Source organism: Coregonus clupeaformis, unplaced genomic scaffold (assembly GCF_020615455.1).
Source record: "Coregonus clupeaformis isolate EN_2021a unplaced genomic scaffold, ASM2061545v1 scaf0219, whole genome shotgun sequence".
NCBI classification, from domain to species: domain Eukaryota; kingdom Metazoa; phylum Chordata; class Actinopteri; order Salmoniformes; family Salmonidae; genus Coregonus; species Coregonus clupeaformis.
This window is the reverse complement of record NW_025533674.1, coordinates 466,123-482,934: the sequence shown is the minus strand read 5'-3', so window position 1 is coordinate 482,934 and position 16,812 is coordinate 466,123. Positions and strand designations below refer to the sequence as shown.

At 50.7% G+C, this 16,812-nt stretch overlaps 1 protein-coding gene across 1 annotated transcript in view; it reads left to right on the top strand.

Moving 5' to 3' along the window:
- The window catches only part of LOC121555674 (protein CASP), a 165,514-nt gene that overhangs the window by 18,515 nt on the left and 130,187 nt on the right, over positions 1–16,812 (top strand). The window contains exon 2 of the mRNA XM_041869499.2: positions 16,218–16,328. Within this exon, the coding sequence (XP_041725433.2) occupies positions 16,218–16,328 (111 nt within the window). The remainder of the gene's footprint in view (positions 1–16,217; positions 16,329–16,812) is intronic.

Here is a 16,812-nt window from a genome sequence, read left to right as displayed (position 1 = left end):
CATCTGGAGCTGATTAATCCCCCATAGCTCCCTCTCCCTGCTCCTCATCTGGAGCTGATTAATCCCCATAGCTCCCTCTCCCCTGCTCCTCATCTGGAGCTGATTAATCCCCATAGCTCCCTCTCCCTGCTCCTCATCTGGAGCTGATTAATCCCCATAGCTCCCTCTCCCTGCTCCTCATCTGGAGCTGATTAATCCCCATAGCTCCCTCTCCCTGCTCCTCATCTGGAGCTGATTAATCCCCATAGCTCCCTCTCCCTGCTCCTCATCTGGAGCTGATTAATCCCCATAGCTCCCTCTCCCTGCTCCTCATCTGGAGCTGATTAATCCCCATAGCTCCCTCTCCCTGCTCCTCATCTGGAGCTGATTAATCCCCATAGCTCCCTCTCCCTGCTCCTCATCTGGAGCTGATTAATCCCCATAGCTCCCTCTCCCTGCTCCTCATCTGGAGCTGATTAATCCCCATATCTCCCTCTCCCTGCTCCTCATCTGGAGCTGATTAATCCCCCATAGCTCCCTCTCCCTGCTCCTCATCTGGAGCTGATTAATCCCCCATAGCTCCCCTCCCTGCTCCTCATCTGGAGCTGATTAATCCCCATAGCTCCCTCTCCCTGCTCCTCATCTGGAGCTGATTAATCCCCCATAGCTCCCTCTCCCTGCTCCTCATCTGGAGCTGATTAATCCCCATAGCTCCTCTCCCCTGCTCCTCATCTGGAGCTGATTAATCCCCATAGCTCCCTCTCCCTGCTCCTCATCTGGAGCTGATTAATCCCCATAGCTCCCTCTCCCTGCTCCTCATCTGGAGCTGATTAATCCCCATAGCTCCCTCTCCCTGCTCCTCATCTGGAGCTGATTAATCCCCATAGCTCCCTCTCCCTGCTCCTCATCTGGAGCTGATTAATCCCCATAGCTCCCTCTCCCTGCTCCTCATCTGGAGCTGATTAATCCCCATAGCTCCCTCTCCCTGCTCCTCATCTGGAGCTGATTAATCCCCATAGCGCCCTCTCCCTGCTCCTCATCTGGAGCTGATTAATCCCCATAGCTCCCTCTCCCTGCTCCTCATCTGGAGCTGATTAATCCCCATAGCTCCCTCTCCCTGCTCCTCATCTGGAGCTGATAAATCCCCATAGCTCCCTCTCCCTGCTCCTCACCTGGAGCTGATTAACCCCCATAGCTCCCTCCCCCTGCTCCTCATCTGGAGCTGATTAATCCCCATAGCTCCCTCTCCCTGCTCCTCATCTGGAGCTGATTAATCCCCATAGCTCCCTCTCCCTGCTCCTCATCTGGAGCTGATTAATCCCCCATAGCTCCCTCTCCCTGCTCCTCATCTGGAGCTGATTAATCCCCATAGCTCCCTCTCCCTGCTCCTCATCTGGAGCTGATTAATCCCCATAGCTCCCCTCTCCCTGCTCCTCATCTGGAGCTGATTAATCCCCATAGCTCCCCTCTCCCTGCTCCTCATCTGGAGCTGATTAATCCCCATAGCTCCTCTCCCTGCTCCTCATCTGGAGCTGATTAATCCCCATAGCTCCCCTCTCCCTGCTTCTCATCTGGAGCTGATTAATCCCCCATAGCTCCCTCTCCTGCTCCTCATCTGGAGCTGATTAATCCCCATAGCTCCCTCTCCCTGCTCCTCATCTGGAGCTGATTAATCCCCATAGCTCCCTCTCCCCTGCTCCTCATCTGGAGCTGATTAATCCCCCATAGCTCCCTCTCCCTGCTCCTCATCTGGAGCTGATTAATCCCCATAGCTCCCTCTCCCTGCTCCTCATCTGGAGCTGATTAATCCCCATAGCTCCCTCTCCCTGCTCCTCATCTGGAGCTGATTAATCCCCATAGCTCCCCTCTCCCTGCTCCTCATCTGGAGCTGATTAATCCCCCATAGCTCTCTCTCCCTGCTCCTCATCTGGAGCTGATTAATCCCCATAGCTCCCTCTCCCTGCTCCTCATCTGGAGCTGATTAATCCCCATAGCTCCTCTCCCTGCTCCTCATCTGGAGCTGATTAATCCCCATAGCTCCCTCTCCCTGCTCCTCATCTGGAGCTGATTAATCCCCATAGCTCCCTCTCCCTGCTCCTCATCTGGAGCTGATTAATCCCCATAGCTCCCTCTCCCTGCTCCTCATCTGGAGCTGATTAATCCCCATAGCTCCCTCTCCCTGCTCCTCATCTGGAGCTGATTAATCCCCATAGCTCCCTCTCCCTGCTCCTCATCTGGAGCTGATTAATCCCCCATAGCTCCCCTCTCCTGCTCCTCATCTGGAGCTAATTAATCCCCATAGCTCCCTCTCCCTGCTCCTCATCTGGAGCTGATTAATCCCCCTAGCTCCCTCTCCCTGCTCCTCATCTGGAGCTGATTAATCCCCATAGCTCCCTCTCCCTGCTCCTCATCTGGAGCTGATTAATCCCCATAGCTCCCTCTCCCTGCTCCTCATCTGGAGCTGATTAATCCCCATAGCTCCCTCTCCCTGCTCCTCATCTGGAGCTGATTAATCCCCCATAGCTCCCTCTCCCTGCTCCTCATCTGGAGCTGATTAATCCCCATAGCTCCCTCTCCCTGCTCCTCATCTGGAGCTGATTAATCCCCATAGCTCCCTCTCCCTGCTCCTCATCTGGAGATGATCTTTCCCTGCTCCCAGTTTCCATTTTTTGGCCCAATATCTGGGTGCTCCTCCCTAATCTCCCCTGTGACACAGAATGGCTTTTCGGCAGGATGGAGGTATTAATTCAGAGATGAAAGGCACGATGGTTTGGTTTCTCTCTTTCTCCTCTGTTCTCTCTCTCTCTGTTCTCCTGGTAGAGAGAGGGAGCCTCTGTGTTTGTAATGTGGTCTTTATGGTTGCTGAAACAGCTCACTACCCTCTGATCCCATCTCAATATCCTAGCCGTTCCACTCTGTAAACACAGAGATGAAAAATCTGGCCCTTTAGAGGATGAATTACCCCTGTCTGTTTCCCTCTGCACCCCCCCTGCCCCTCTCCAGCCTCCCCTCACCCCCTGTCTGTTTCCCTCTGCGCCCCCCCTGCCCCTCCCCAGCCTCCCCTCACCCCCTGTCTGTTTCCCTCTGCACCCCCCTGCCCCTCTCCAGCCTCCCCTCACCCCCCGTCTGTTTCCTCTGCACCCCCCTGCCCCTCCCCAGCCTCCCTCACCCCCCGTCTGTTTCCTCTGCACCCCCCTGCCCCTCCCCAGCCTCCCCTCACCCCGTCTGTTTCCCTCTGCACCCCCCTGCCCCTCCCCCAGCCTCCCCTCACCCCCCGTCTGTTTCCCTCTGCCCCCCCTGCCCCTGTCCAGCCTCCCCTCACCCACCGTCTGTTTCCCTCTGCACCCCCCTGCCCCTCCCCCAGCCTCCCCTCACCCCGTCTGTTTCCCTCTGCACCCCCTGCCCCTCCCCAGCCTCCCCTCACCCCTGTCTGTTTCCCTCTGCACCCCCTGCCCCCTCCCCAGCCTCCCCTCACCCCCCGTCTGTTTCCCTCTGCACCCCCCTGCCCCTCTCCAGCCTCCCCTCACCCCCCGTTTGTTTCCCTCTGCCCCTCCCCAGCCTCCCCTCACCCCCCGTCTGTTTCCCTCTACAGCCCCCCTGCCCCTCCCCCAGCCTCCCCTCACCCCCGTCTGTTTCCCTCTGCACCCCCCTGCCCCTCCCCAGCCTCCCCTCACCCCTGTCTGTTTCCCTCTACAGCCCCCCTGCCCCTCCCCAGCCTCCCCTCACCCCCTGTCTGTTTCCCTCTGCACCCCCCTGCCCCCTCCCCAGCCTCCCCTCACCCCCCGTCTGTTTCCCTCTGCACCCCCCTGCCCCTCCCCAGCCTCCCCTCACCCCCCGTCTGTTTCCCTCTGCACCCCCCTGCCCCTCTCCAGCCTCCCCTCACCCCCCGTCTGTTTCCCTCTGCACCCCCCTGCCCCTCCCCAGCCTCCCCTCACCCCCCGTCTGTTTCCCTCTACAGCCCCCCCTGCCCCTCCCCAGCCTCCCCTCACCCCCCGTCTGTTTCCCTCTGCACCCCCTGCCCCCTCCAGCCTCCCTCACCCCCGTCTGTTTCCCTCTGCACCCCCTGCCCCTCCCCAGCCTCCCCTCACCCCCCGTCTGTTTCCCTCTGCACCCCCCTGCCCCTCTCCAGCCTCCCCTCACCCCCTGTCTGTTTCCTCTGCGCCCCCTGCCCCTCCCCAGCCTCCCCTCACCCCCTGTCTGTTTCCCTCTGCACCCCCCTGCCCCTCTCCAGCCTCCCCTCACCCCCGTCTGTTTCCCTCTGCACCCCCTGCCCCTCCCCCAGCCTCCCCTCACCCCCTGTCTGTTTCCCTCTGCACCCCCTGCCCCTCTCCAGCCTCCCCTCACCCCCTGTCTGTTTCCCTCTGCACCCCCTGCCCCTCCCCAGCCTCCCCTCACCCCCTGTCTGTTTCCCCTCTGCACCCCCTGCCCCTCTCCAGCCTCCCCTCACCCCCTGTCTGTTTCCCTCTGCACCCCCTGCCCCTCTCCAGCCTCCCCTCACCCCCTGTCTGTTTCCCTCTGCACCCCCTGCCCCTCCCTAGCCTCCCCTCACCCCCTGTCTGTTTCCCTCTGCACCCCCTGCCCCTCTCCAGCCTCCCCTCACCCCCTGTCTGTTTCCCTCTGCACCCCCTGCCCCTCTCCAGCCTCCCCTCACCCCTGTCTGTTTCCCTCTGCACCCCCTGCCCCTCTCCAGCCTCCTCACCCCTGTCTGTTTCCCTCTGCACCCCTGCCCCTCTCCAGCCTCCCCTCACCCCTGTCTGTTTCCCTCTGCACCCCTGCCCCTCTCAGCCTCCCCTCACCCCCTGTCTGTTTCCCTCTGCACCCCCTGCCCCTCTCCAGCCTCCCCTCACCCCCTGTCTGTTTCCCTCTGCACCCCCTGCCCCTCTCCAGCCTCCCCTCACCCCCTGTCTGTTTCCCTCTGCACCCCTGCCCCTCTCCAGCCTCCCCTCACCCCCTGTCTGTTTCCCTCTGCACCCCTGCCCCTCTCAGCCTCCCCTCACCCCTGTCTGTTTCCCTCTGCACCCCCTGCCCCTCTCCAGCCTCCCTCACCCCCCTGTCTGTTTCCCTCTGCACCCCCTGCCCCTCTCCAGCCTCCCCTCACCCCCTGTCTGTTTCCCTCTGCACCCCCCTGCCCCTCTCCAGCCTCCCCTCACCCCCTGTCTGTTTCCCTCTGCACCCCCTGCCCCTCTCCAGCCTCCCCTCACCCCCTGTCTGTTTCCCTCTGCACCCCTGCCCCTCTCCAGCCTCCTCACCCCCTGTCTGTTTCCTCTGCACCCCCTGCCCCTCTCCAGCCTCCCTCACCCCCTGTCTGTTTCCCTCTGCACCCCTGCCCCTCTCCAGCCTCCCCCTCACCCCCTGTCTGTTTCCCTCTGCACCCCCTGCCCCTCTCCAGCCTCCCCTCACCCCCTGTCTGTTTCCCTCTGCACCCCCTGCCCCTCTCCAGCCTCCCCCTCACCCCTGTCTGTTTCCCTCTGCACCCCCTGCCCTCTCCCCAGCCTCCCCTCACCCCTGTCTGTTTCCCTCTGCACCCCTGCCCCTCTCCAGCCTCCCCTCACCCCCTGTCTGTTTCCCTCTGCACCCCCCTGCCCCTCTCCCAGCCTCCCCTCACCCCCTGTCTGTTTCCCTCTGCACCCCCTGCCCCTCTCCAGCCTCCCCTCACCCCCTGTCTGTTTCCCTGCACCCCCTGCCCCTCCCCAGCCTCCCCTCACCCCTGTCTGTTTCCCTCTGCCCCCCTGCCCCTCTCCAGCCTCCTCACCCCCTGTCTGTTTCCCTCTGCACCCCCTGCCCCTCTCCAGCCTCCCCTCACCCCCTGTCTGTTTCCCCTCTGCACCCCTGCCCCTCCCTAGCCTCCCTCACCCCTGTCTGTTTCCCTCTGCACCCCCTGCCCCTCTCCAGCCTCCCCTCACCCCCTGTCTGTTTCCCTCTGCACCCCCTGCCCCTCTCCAGCCTCCCCTCACCCCCTGTCTGTTTCCCTCTGCACCCCTGCCCCTCTCCAGCCTCCCCTCACCCCCTGTCTGTTTCCCTCTGCACCCCCTGCCCCTCTCCAGCCTCCCCTCACCCCCTGTCTGTTTCCCTCTGCACCCCCTGCCCCTCTCCAGCCTCCCCTCACCCCCTGTCTGTTTCCCTCTGCACCCCCTGCCCCTCCCCAGCCTCCCCTCACCCCCTGTCTGTTTCCCTCTGCACCCCCCTGCCCCTCTCCAGCCTCCCCTCACCCCCCGTCTGTTTCAGCTAGCGGACTCATTAGGTCAATATGTACCAACATACTAATAGCACAGCAATGGTTCAGACAGGTCTCATCAATTAAGCTCATTGCTTGTTACCTGAAATAATCCACTGCACTCATTTAAACTCTCTGGTCTCAAACATGAACACAGTGAAATTAAGTAGTTTACCTCTGCTCCCCAATTGCTTAATTCTCAGTCTTGCTAGTAAGTCCAGGCAGAGACAAACTCAATGAACCGTCTTTGTCAGTAGGCAGGTTTCCATTGACTCAGGTTTATTAGACAAAAGCAATGTCGCAAAATAATGTTTAATGGAAACGGCAGATATGAGACATTTTCTAAAGATCGGTCAGCCCACAGTCAGCTCTCTGTGGTTACTGCTAGTCTCTATATGAGGGTCAGCCCAACGCTCAGCTCTCTGTGGTTACTGCTAGTCTCTATATGAGGGTCAGCCCAACGCTCAGCTCTCTGTGGTTACTGCTAGTCTCTATATGAGGGTCAGCCCAACGCTCAGCTCTCTGTGGTTACTGCTAGTCTCTATATGAGGGTCAGCCCAACGCTCAGCTCTCTGTGGTTACTGCTAGTCTCTATATGAGGGTCAGCCCAACGCTCAGCTCTCTGTGGTTACTGCTAGTCTCTTATCTCGTATCTTCTCTTCTGTTTTCTTCACTTTTCTTCTGTTCTGTTCTGTTCTGTGGAGGTGTAGCATGGAGCATGTACGCTACCCCCCCCCCTGTAGATAAATCATTAGGCTGTAGATAAACCATCTGACTCCTCCACTGCTGTCTTACCACAGCAGACAGGCATCAGACAGGCATCAGACTTCCATCTGTGAAGAGAAAGAGGGAGAGAGATGGTGTGTGTGTGGGTTGATAATGCTGTTTCATTGACTTGAGAAACTGGGACAGAGGTGTGTGCGTCTCCTAAATTCAGACTGAGCATCACACACCGTCTTTACTGTGACATTTCAGAGCACCGTAGGGTGAGGAGACCTGAGGGTGGAGGGAACAGGAAGGAGTGGTTTTGTCAGTATTATAGGTCTTCTGTCCTATGAACCAGGGTATGTCCTGTCAGCTGTGCCTACATCACACTAGAATACATGTCAATAATGGTGGCCTATAATAAGGATGTGCATCTCTCCTTACAAGCACTGTTTGATTCGCATCTAGATACATGAGCTCCGATACGATACAGGATCTATACTTTTTATTTAGAGACGATTCGGTTTGATCAGTGGAACGAAATGATGCGATTCCATATGATTCGATGCAGTAACAATTGTTTCATAAACATTCATTTTCTATTAGAAATTAAAACCTGATACTGATGGAGCTCAGGAGCTGAGCTGTATCTGTCGGAGAGGACGTGCAGGCCTGGAACTTTGTGGTTTTAGGGGTAAGGCCATTTGGTCTTCAAGAGACACCAAGTCTATTTGCCATGGCAGGGCACCAAGTCTATTTGCCAGGGCAGGGCACCAAGTCTATTTGCCAGGGCAGGGCACCAAGTCTATCTGCTAGGGCGTCAAGGCCATTAACCATGGTAATGCAAATGAATTACTTAAAAATCATACAATGTGATTTTCTAGATGTTTGTTTTAGATTCCGTCTCTCACAGTTGAAGTGTACCTATGATAAAAACGACAGACCTCTACATGCTTTGTAAGTAGGAAAAACCTGCAAAATCGACAGTGTATCAAATACACTGTGTATATACAGTGAGGGAAAAAAGTATTTGATCCCCTGCTGATTTTGTACGTTTGCCCACTGACAAAGAAATTATCAGTCTATCATTTTAATGGTAGGTTTATTTGAACAGTGAGAGACAGAATAACAACAAAAAAATCCAGAAAAACGCACGTCAAAAATGTTATAAATTGATTTGCATTTTAATGAGGCAGCTGGGACCATAGTCCCAAATCATAACGTTACTACCCTGCATGAATCAGCAGGTAGCTAACGCTAACCAACTAGGTTCAATGTTAGCTAGCTAGCTAACATTAGGCTATAACTAGCAATGCAAATGGTTCTGAGATACTAATAATATTACTACACAGATCATACATGTGACGTTAGCTAGCGAGCCAGCCAGCTAACGTTAGCTAGCTAACAGTATGCTTTAACTTGCAATGAAAATGACTTTCTGACAAAATTAGAAACGTGTAATATCTGAAAATTTAGCTAGCTAGACTCTCTTACCCGTATACATGGATGAACGCTTCTCCCTCTCTGTCACGGATGCCATGGTTGCCCTTAGTTTGAAGATGTAATCAGGAGACAGGTGTTTTATACAACAGCTTTCTGTGTGTTCTCTTTTCGACTCCCTCCGCATATTTGCAATCAAGTGGAGAGCATTTGCAACACTTTTGCAGTTCTTCGTGATATCTTTCAAAAAAGCCGTGTTAGAAAGCATTACCTACACATACTGAGCAGCTCATGTTATCGACAGAAGCGTGCTACATGGCAGACCAATCCGAACTCGCATCTTAAACATTTGAACCGGGGACCGATGCGTATCGGTGAATCGTTACATCCCTAGCATATAACCTTTCACTGCAGCACACCGTGGCCTGAGGATAGTTCCCTTGTTTGGAGTCACAACCCCTTTACAGTGCCTCATTCGTTTGTTGCTCTACAACCACCCTTCTAAAACGCCCTACATTCTCTCACAGTACACAAACCAGTTCTGTATTCAAATATGATTCTGTACTAGCCCTGAGTTTAATTCAGTGTTGTGAATACATTATCTTTATGAGGAATCCATTAGGCTTGGGCAGCACTGTGAGTTGAATAATCAGATTCTGTTTTAATAGTCACTTGAAATAATAAGCAGTTTGTCCTCTCCGCCTAGCTTGAATCCATATTAATACAGTCTTGAATGATTAATGCCTAATGCATGTGAACACAATGTGTTTGCACTTGAGGAGGAGTGCAGGCAGTAGCCTACAGGCTATACAGGGAAATGGTGACCCAGAAGGAGATTCCTGGTATAACTGGTACTTTGCATAGCAATGAGACGTTGGCGATCATTGCTCTTGCTAGTATCATTGCTCTTGATAGTATCATTGCTCTTGATAGTATCATTGCTCTTGATAGTATCATTGCTCTCGATAGTATCATTGCTCTCGCTAGTATCACTGCTCTTTATCCATTACGTAAAGCTTAATAAAGAGCAGTGTGAGGGTTTCCTCACCTTGGGAAAAGAAACCAGACATAAACCTGATCTCCTAAATGCTGTGATTTAGCTGAGTCCTCCTGGTACTCTTCAACATGGCAGCATCACACTCTCCTTTACTCTCTTTCAGCCTCCTTCTCGAGTCGAGGCTACATCTCTCCCTGCCGTTAAGCTATAGCCTATGTCTGGTAGTGTTTGTCTGTGTTGTGGCTGTCGTCTCTCTGGGGAACATTGGTAATCTGTTCCAGCAGGGTTTGTGGCTGACCCAAATGAACCTAGACAAGCCCTGCTGCTCTGAGACTGAGCCAGACGAGCCTGAGCAAGCTGGATATTCAGACGCATTATATTACACTGCTGTTATTGGCCCTTTTGTGTTGGCACACCAAACATATGGGATCAGAGAGGTTGGTGGAGGAGGGTTAATTGGCTAGTTACCTACCGTACAGATCACATGGGATCACAGTCAACTCGTTGCCTATGTGAACTCTGTAAAATCAGTGGAGCTCTTAACACCTGTGAATGAATGAATTCTTTGCCACGTCTGTGCTGTAGGACTGCTATAGGCTACTGTAGACTATAGACTGCTGTTGGCTGGTTAGTTATGTATGAGTACTCTAGGCCTGAGGGATCATTCTGGCTTTACACCCACTGGGATCTGGACTGGGATCAGTCTGGCTTTACACGCACTGGGATCTGGACTGGGATCAGTCTGGCTTTACACCCACTGGGATCTGGACTGGGATCAGTCTGGCTTTACACCCACTGGGATCTGGACTGGGATCAGTCTGGCTTTACACCCACTGGGATCTGGACTGGGATCAGTCTGGCTTTACACCCACTGGGATCTGGACTGGGATCAGTCTGGCTTTACACCCACTGGGATCTGGACTGGGATCAGTCTGGCTTTACACCGACTGGGATCTGGACTGGGATCATTCTGGCTTTACACCCACTGGGATCTGGACTGGGATCAGTCTGGCTTTACACCCACTGGGATCTGGATTGGGATCAGTCTGGCTTTACACCCACTGGGATCTGGACTGGGATAGAATAGGATGGGTGGTTAGGATTAGTCATTTAGTTTGATGGAAAAATCTATACTGGTATTCCCATTGCAGGAGTTTAGACTGAAATGAGGTGTGTGGGTTTTTGAGTGTCTGGAGATGCTGTAGATTGGCCTCTATGGGCCCCTTTGGTAATGTATCGTAGAATAAATCATTTAAATATTTAAGTCATTAGTTGTGTGTTAGTTAGCATAATGACCAGCAGCATAATCACTCTCCTGGGTGAGGGGGAGGGTGAAGGGGAGGGGGAGGGGGAGGGGAGGGAGGGTGAGGGGGAAGGGTGAAGGGAAGGGAAGGGTGAAGGAGAGGGGGAGGGTGAAGGGAGGGGGAGGTGAAGGGGAGGGGTGAAGGGAAGGGAAGGGTGAAGGAGAGGGGGAGGGTGAAGGAGAGGGGGAGGGTGAAGGGGAGGGGGAAGGGTGAAGGAGAGGGGGAGGGAAAAAATACTACAGATCTGTGTATTGGTGTGTGTGTATTTGTCCCACAGTTAGAATTCTAGCCCTAGTGCTCAGTAGGTAGGTTTTCCATCCAATTGGCGACAGATTTTCCATGCAAATATTCTAAAATCCGCATAAAGAAAATATGCGCATTTACCCACCCGTGGTGTTTCCACCAGACTGACTTGTTGCTGATTTTATAATCAGTGGGTGATGACGTAGTGCACGCAATGCACTTTTTCGCTTCAGTTTTCATGTACCAAATACAAATTGAATGTTCGAATTACCTTACCGGCTGGGGTGGGGCCCATTGATAATAAGTTATCATATTAAAAACTGCAAACATTTTGCCTCCACCCTACGGTAAAATGTGCCTACTCTGTTCTTGGCACGTAAGCTCTAGCCAACAGCTGGCAGATACAGAGCGGGTAGGTTAGTCTACATCATGGATGGACAACTTTGATGGGGGGTGGGGGCCACACAAAAAATGAACTCATCATGAGGGGCCGCAGTGGCTCGTGGGTCTGCGTACCCACATTCATACCCACCCCCCAACCTTGCGAGCAAAACATTTTAGCGGCTGCCCTCGTGACAGCGAAGAGCAATTGTTTTAAAGTTCATTTCCCGCAATTCTGCACATTTTGTCATGGGGTATAGAGAACATTTAGCAATTTTATAACACATTTCCTGCAATTCTACACATTTTACCGTAGGGTGGAGGCAAATGTTTGCAGTTTTTAATATGATAACTAATTATCGATGGGCCCCACCCCAGCCGGTAAGGTAATTCCACCATGCTTACTACAAGTTTAGATAGCTGGCCGTTAGACTAACTTACGAATAAAAAATACAAATGCTGACATGGGCTAATTCAGTGACTGCTGGTGCACAAACACATTTCTAAGTTGCACCTAGGGCTGTTACGGTGACTGTATTACCGCCACACCGGCGGTCAGGAGTCATGACGACAGTCTAATTCCACGTGACCGTTTAGTCCCGGTAATTAGGCTTCTCCAAGCTCTGATGCTGCTGATGGTCATTAGTAGCCTACCAAACTTGCTAACTGCCTGGCACTCAGCACTCTATTGTCCCTCTAATCACTCTGACATCAATACAAATGTAAATCGCAAATCTAATCAAACACTTCATGAGAGCTCATGTTGGGCAACATTTCTATAGGCTATGCAATTGCGTGAGAAAACAGAGTGATCGCTTCTATTAAAAAGAGTAGGGTCCCATCAGCTTTCTATAGGCCTAATATATTTATTTATCAAATGACCTAATCGCAGCACTCCGGGCCAAGGGCACATTGGCTACTGGCAGCAAAAGGCATGGATTTTTTTAGGGTGCATTACCGCAACACAAAGGGGATACCACAGTGAAATTCAAGATATTATCAAGTGCTTATCAAATCGTGAATTCGAGACTGATTTAGTGTTTACAGCCTGCGCAAAAAAACAAAGCAGAGCTCATGCCTTTTCAAGCAACTTTTTTCAAATCATCATTAGTCGCATCATGCAGCCTTACAATGTATTACAAATCAAAACATATAGCCTAACGTTTGTAGAACAACTAAAGTTATATGAATAACTCTAAATTAAGCATATAGGAGTACCTATTTCTTTGTTAACTGCTCAACACAGAATAGCCACGTGCAAACTCCCTCAAATCATTTGGAGAAAATATATCCTTTCTATTTTATTCAGCTTTGTTCAATTGTATTCATCATGCTATAAAATAATGTCATGGAATTCTAAACAAATCTTGTCTTCCAAATGAACTAGTGTAGCCCACAGCCATATGGCATAGCCAGATCAGGACCTAACATAAGGACAACTCAAAGAATGCTATTCTGTTCATCTGAAATAGACTACATTTTCTTCATATCATGTTTCTTTAGACCTGTCTAAAATAAATAATGGATTTATTGTGAAGGTGTAGGCTATATTACGTGGATATATTAAACTTTTTTTTATTTTTATGTAGATGTTCCAAAGGTCTGCAACAGTGGCTTGTAGGCTATGTGTGGAAGCCAGGAGACGCTAAATGTGTTTATGTTAATTAACGGTCAATTACCATGAGACCAACAGTTATTTGCTTGACAATCACCGGCTGGCTAAATGTTGTGACCGTCACAGCCCTAATTGCACCTTGTGTATTCTATTTAATCTAACTCTCAACAGTGGTCCTCTGTAGCTCAGCTGGTAGAGCACGGCGCTTGTAACGCCAAGGTAGTGGGTTCGATCCCCGGGACCACCCATACACAAAAATGTATGCACGCATGACTGTAAGTCGCTTTGGATAAAAGCGTCTGCTAAATGGCATAATATTATTATTATTATTAAATTGAGACCCCGACTGAGTTCCTGGTCTACATGACGAGGTTATTATGGATAAGAGCTAGAATATTTTTATTTCTCAAACGGCAGTCAAGCATCGACCATCGTGTCACCAGAATAAGACCCTCAACATTTATTGGAAAGGAGCATCAAGCTCATCACCGTGCACGTTCACCACCCTGTGAAGTTCATCATCATTTATTTAATCTGTAGCCTAATAAACTGCATGGTTTCCCGAGTCATAGTGGGAGGACCACACACACCATGTCATTGCGTGACTCCCAAGTTTACTTTGATATGATGGTTATTACTGTATATCAATATTTGCACATAGGCGTTTCCACCGCCATTTCTAACGTAATTGATTTTACCGGCACAAAAAGATCCCACCATGTTGAACAAACAAATTAACTGTGGGCATTTTTTTGTTGTTGTACAAAACGTATTTGTTTTATACGGTATGACTTTACTCGCATAGAAGCATCATTCCAGCATGTCACGCCTGTATGGAAGGACATCATATAGGCACTGCTGTTAGTTTGGGAATATAAAACAACATCTATTCAATGCAAATGAGTCCAACGTAATATCAGCAGTTGTGATCATGGATCCCTATGAAACTAGTGTTTTTTTTGTTGTCCTTTTCCGTGATCGGGCCAAAAAAAGATGGGATCAGGATCCATCTCTAAACAACTCAATTGGCTAGTTCAGCTATCTGTCAAGAAATGGGCGGGTTGTAACTTGATCCTACTGCTACGATTGGATAGAGCAAGGCTGTAACTCTGCTCCCTTTCACATCGCCCATATCACTTGGTGCTGTTTACTGCTACTATGGAAACTAGCTCAATGGCGATGACATTCGCTACCAAGCCACACATGTGCATAATATCTAACAAGGAGAGCGAGGGTAGGAGGAAAAGATGAAACGACGATGCATGTTCTGTCTGAATGACTCAAATCTGCCTGTAGTTTGAGAAGTGAGAACACACACACACACACACACACACTGATCTACAGCTTTCTTGGACCATAAACATGCAGAAAGGTTCTTAGCTAGCTAAACCCATTGCCAACCTTTTATTTAGGCATTTTAAAACACTTCCTCCTTTCCATATTACAACAAATCTAATCCGACTATCAACTGTCAATTTATGCATACGATTATGGCTGGTCAGATCAGCACACCAGTAAATTGGTAGAGCACGGCGCTTGTAACGCCAGGGTAGTGGGTTCGATCCCCGGGACCACCCATACGTAAAAATGTCTGCTAAATGGCATATTATTATTTTATTATTATTAAATAGCTAACGTTACACCAAAGAGGTTTAGACACTCTGTGTGCAAGTCAGATGGCTCATTTGCTGAAAATGGTGCATTTTGAAAATGATAACCAGCTAACGTTAGCGAGCTACGTTGGCTATTAGCTCCTATCTGATATCTTAGCAGTATGTTTACCTTGCCAGCTAGCTAGCATAGTAGCTAATATATCTAGCTAGATGAAAGGGTTAGTTATCGTAATCATTGCTAACAGGTCACATAGCTATCTGCTTAGCTAGCTTGCTTATTGCATGCGTGTCTGGGCACGTCGACACAAGCCTTATTATTAGTGAATTAACTAAACTCATATTTGCAAGAGGAGTTTGATTTTGGTCACTGTGTCAATTCATCCATGTCTCAATACTGCACCTTTCTGTTGGAGAATGAGCTAGCTTGCTGCTGATCTTCCCAGATAGACATTCCCTCGGCATTGTGATGTGATCGTGGCTCTGGCGTAGCAGCAGCTTTGCTATGTAGAGGGACTATCGGAAAAGTCGATAGAGAAGGGCCGGTAGCCGATAGATGGGGGTGGAGGGCTGAGGGCTCTGTCTCTCTAGCCAACATGTCTGTTGTTGATTTCATCTAGTTTAACTGAGTGTTTGCAATCGGCTATCTGGAGTCCAGATGTAGTGTGGTACTGTACACGGTCACACACTGGGTGCTTCCCCTCCTCGTCTCCTTCATCTGGACTGATCTGAAAGAATAGGTGAAAACAATCTGCTGGACGTTTAGCCTGCAAGACGAGTTACTCTCAACCATCCAGTCTTTTAGATCAGTGGATGCTTGACAGGAGAGAGATTAAAGGAGGCAAGGAGAGGGCTCCTCTCAAGACCACTGGGGAGAGGGCTCCTCTCAAGACCACTGGGGAGAGGGCTCCTCTCAAGACCACTGGGGAGAGGGCTCCTCTCAAGACCACTGGGGAGAGGGCTTCTATCAAGACCACTGGGGAGAGGGCTCCTCTCAAGACCACTGGGGAGAGGGCTCCTCTCAAGACCACTGGGGAGAGGGCTCCTCTCAAGACCACTGGGGAGAGGGCTCCTCTCAAGACCACTGGGGAGAGGGCTCCTCTCAAGACCACTGGGGAGAGGGCTTCTATCAAGACCACTGGGGAGAGGGCTCCTCTCAAGACCACTGGGGAGAGGGCTCCTCTCAAGAATACAGAGGTCCACCAACAGAGGGTTGGCAGGTGCTGTGTATGGACTGTGGGAGGGTGTGGTCTGGAAAAGGCTGCTCTAACATTATGGCATAGAATCGCAGTGGCATTGCATAGACTAGCTTTGCTTGGCATGGAATGTCATAAAGTTGTGTTCCCATGCCAATGATGCTGTGCCAGCAGAGTTCAGCTGAGGGAATGGGTGGTCTGCTCTTCAGCTGAGGTATGGGTGGTCTGCTCTTTAGCTGAGGAATGGGTGGTCTGCTCTTCAGCTGAGGGAATGGGTGGTCTGCTCTTCAGCTGAGGGAATGGGTGGTCTGCTCTTCAGCTGAGGGAATGGGTGGTCTGCTCTTCAGCTGAGGGGATGGTGGTCTGCTCTTCAGCTGAGGGGATGGTGGTCTGCTCTTTAGCTGAGGAATGGGTGGTCTGCTCTTCAGCTGAGGGAATGGGTGGTCTGCTCTTCTGTTTTATTCTACTGTCCAATCTTAAATCAAGCCGTGGTCCTATGTCTCTAACAGAATTTGCATGTATGTATGTTTCAGAGAGAACTAGACACCAACGCCACACAGTTAGCCAACCGACAGGATGAGAGCGAACAGTCCAGGAAGAAACTCATCGACCAGAGCCGCGACTTCAAGAAGAACACACCAGAGGTGACACACACACATTTTAAATACTTTATTTGAATCCAAAAATCACATTACAGTTTAGAAGGATTCAAACATTTGAAAGGTCATGGATATCTGGACACTTATGAATATGGAAAGCACCATCTTCTCCGTACAGCTAGGCTGCCCATGGCCACTGACAGAGCAGCACTTTGCTAGCCGCTTAGCTTTTTTTTCCTTCACATTTTACAAACATAATGGATTAATTCGTATAAATACAAATCGGTTCTCACATCATTACATGGGTTCATTATTAGGCTACTTAACATTATTTACATATTAACAGTGTCCATGGAAGTTTTTGTAGGTCAACCTGTTTTTTTGCAGTCCAGCTTTCTTCTTTTTAATTCTGTTTTGATTTGTTTAAAAATTATGTTTGAGGGGACAAAAAGTTGTTTCATAGTCATCATACATAGTCATCATATTGTTCACAATGCATATTATTGACCACGGTAGATCTTCAGTATTG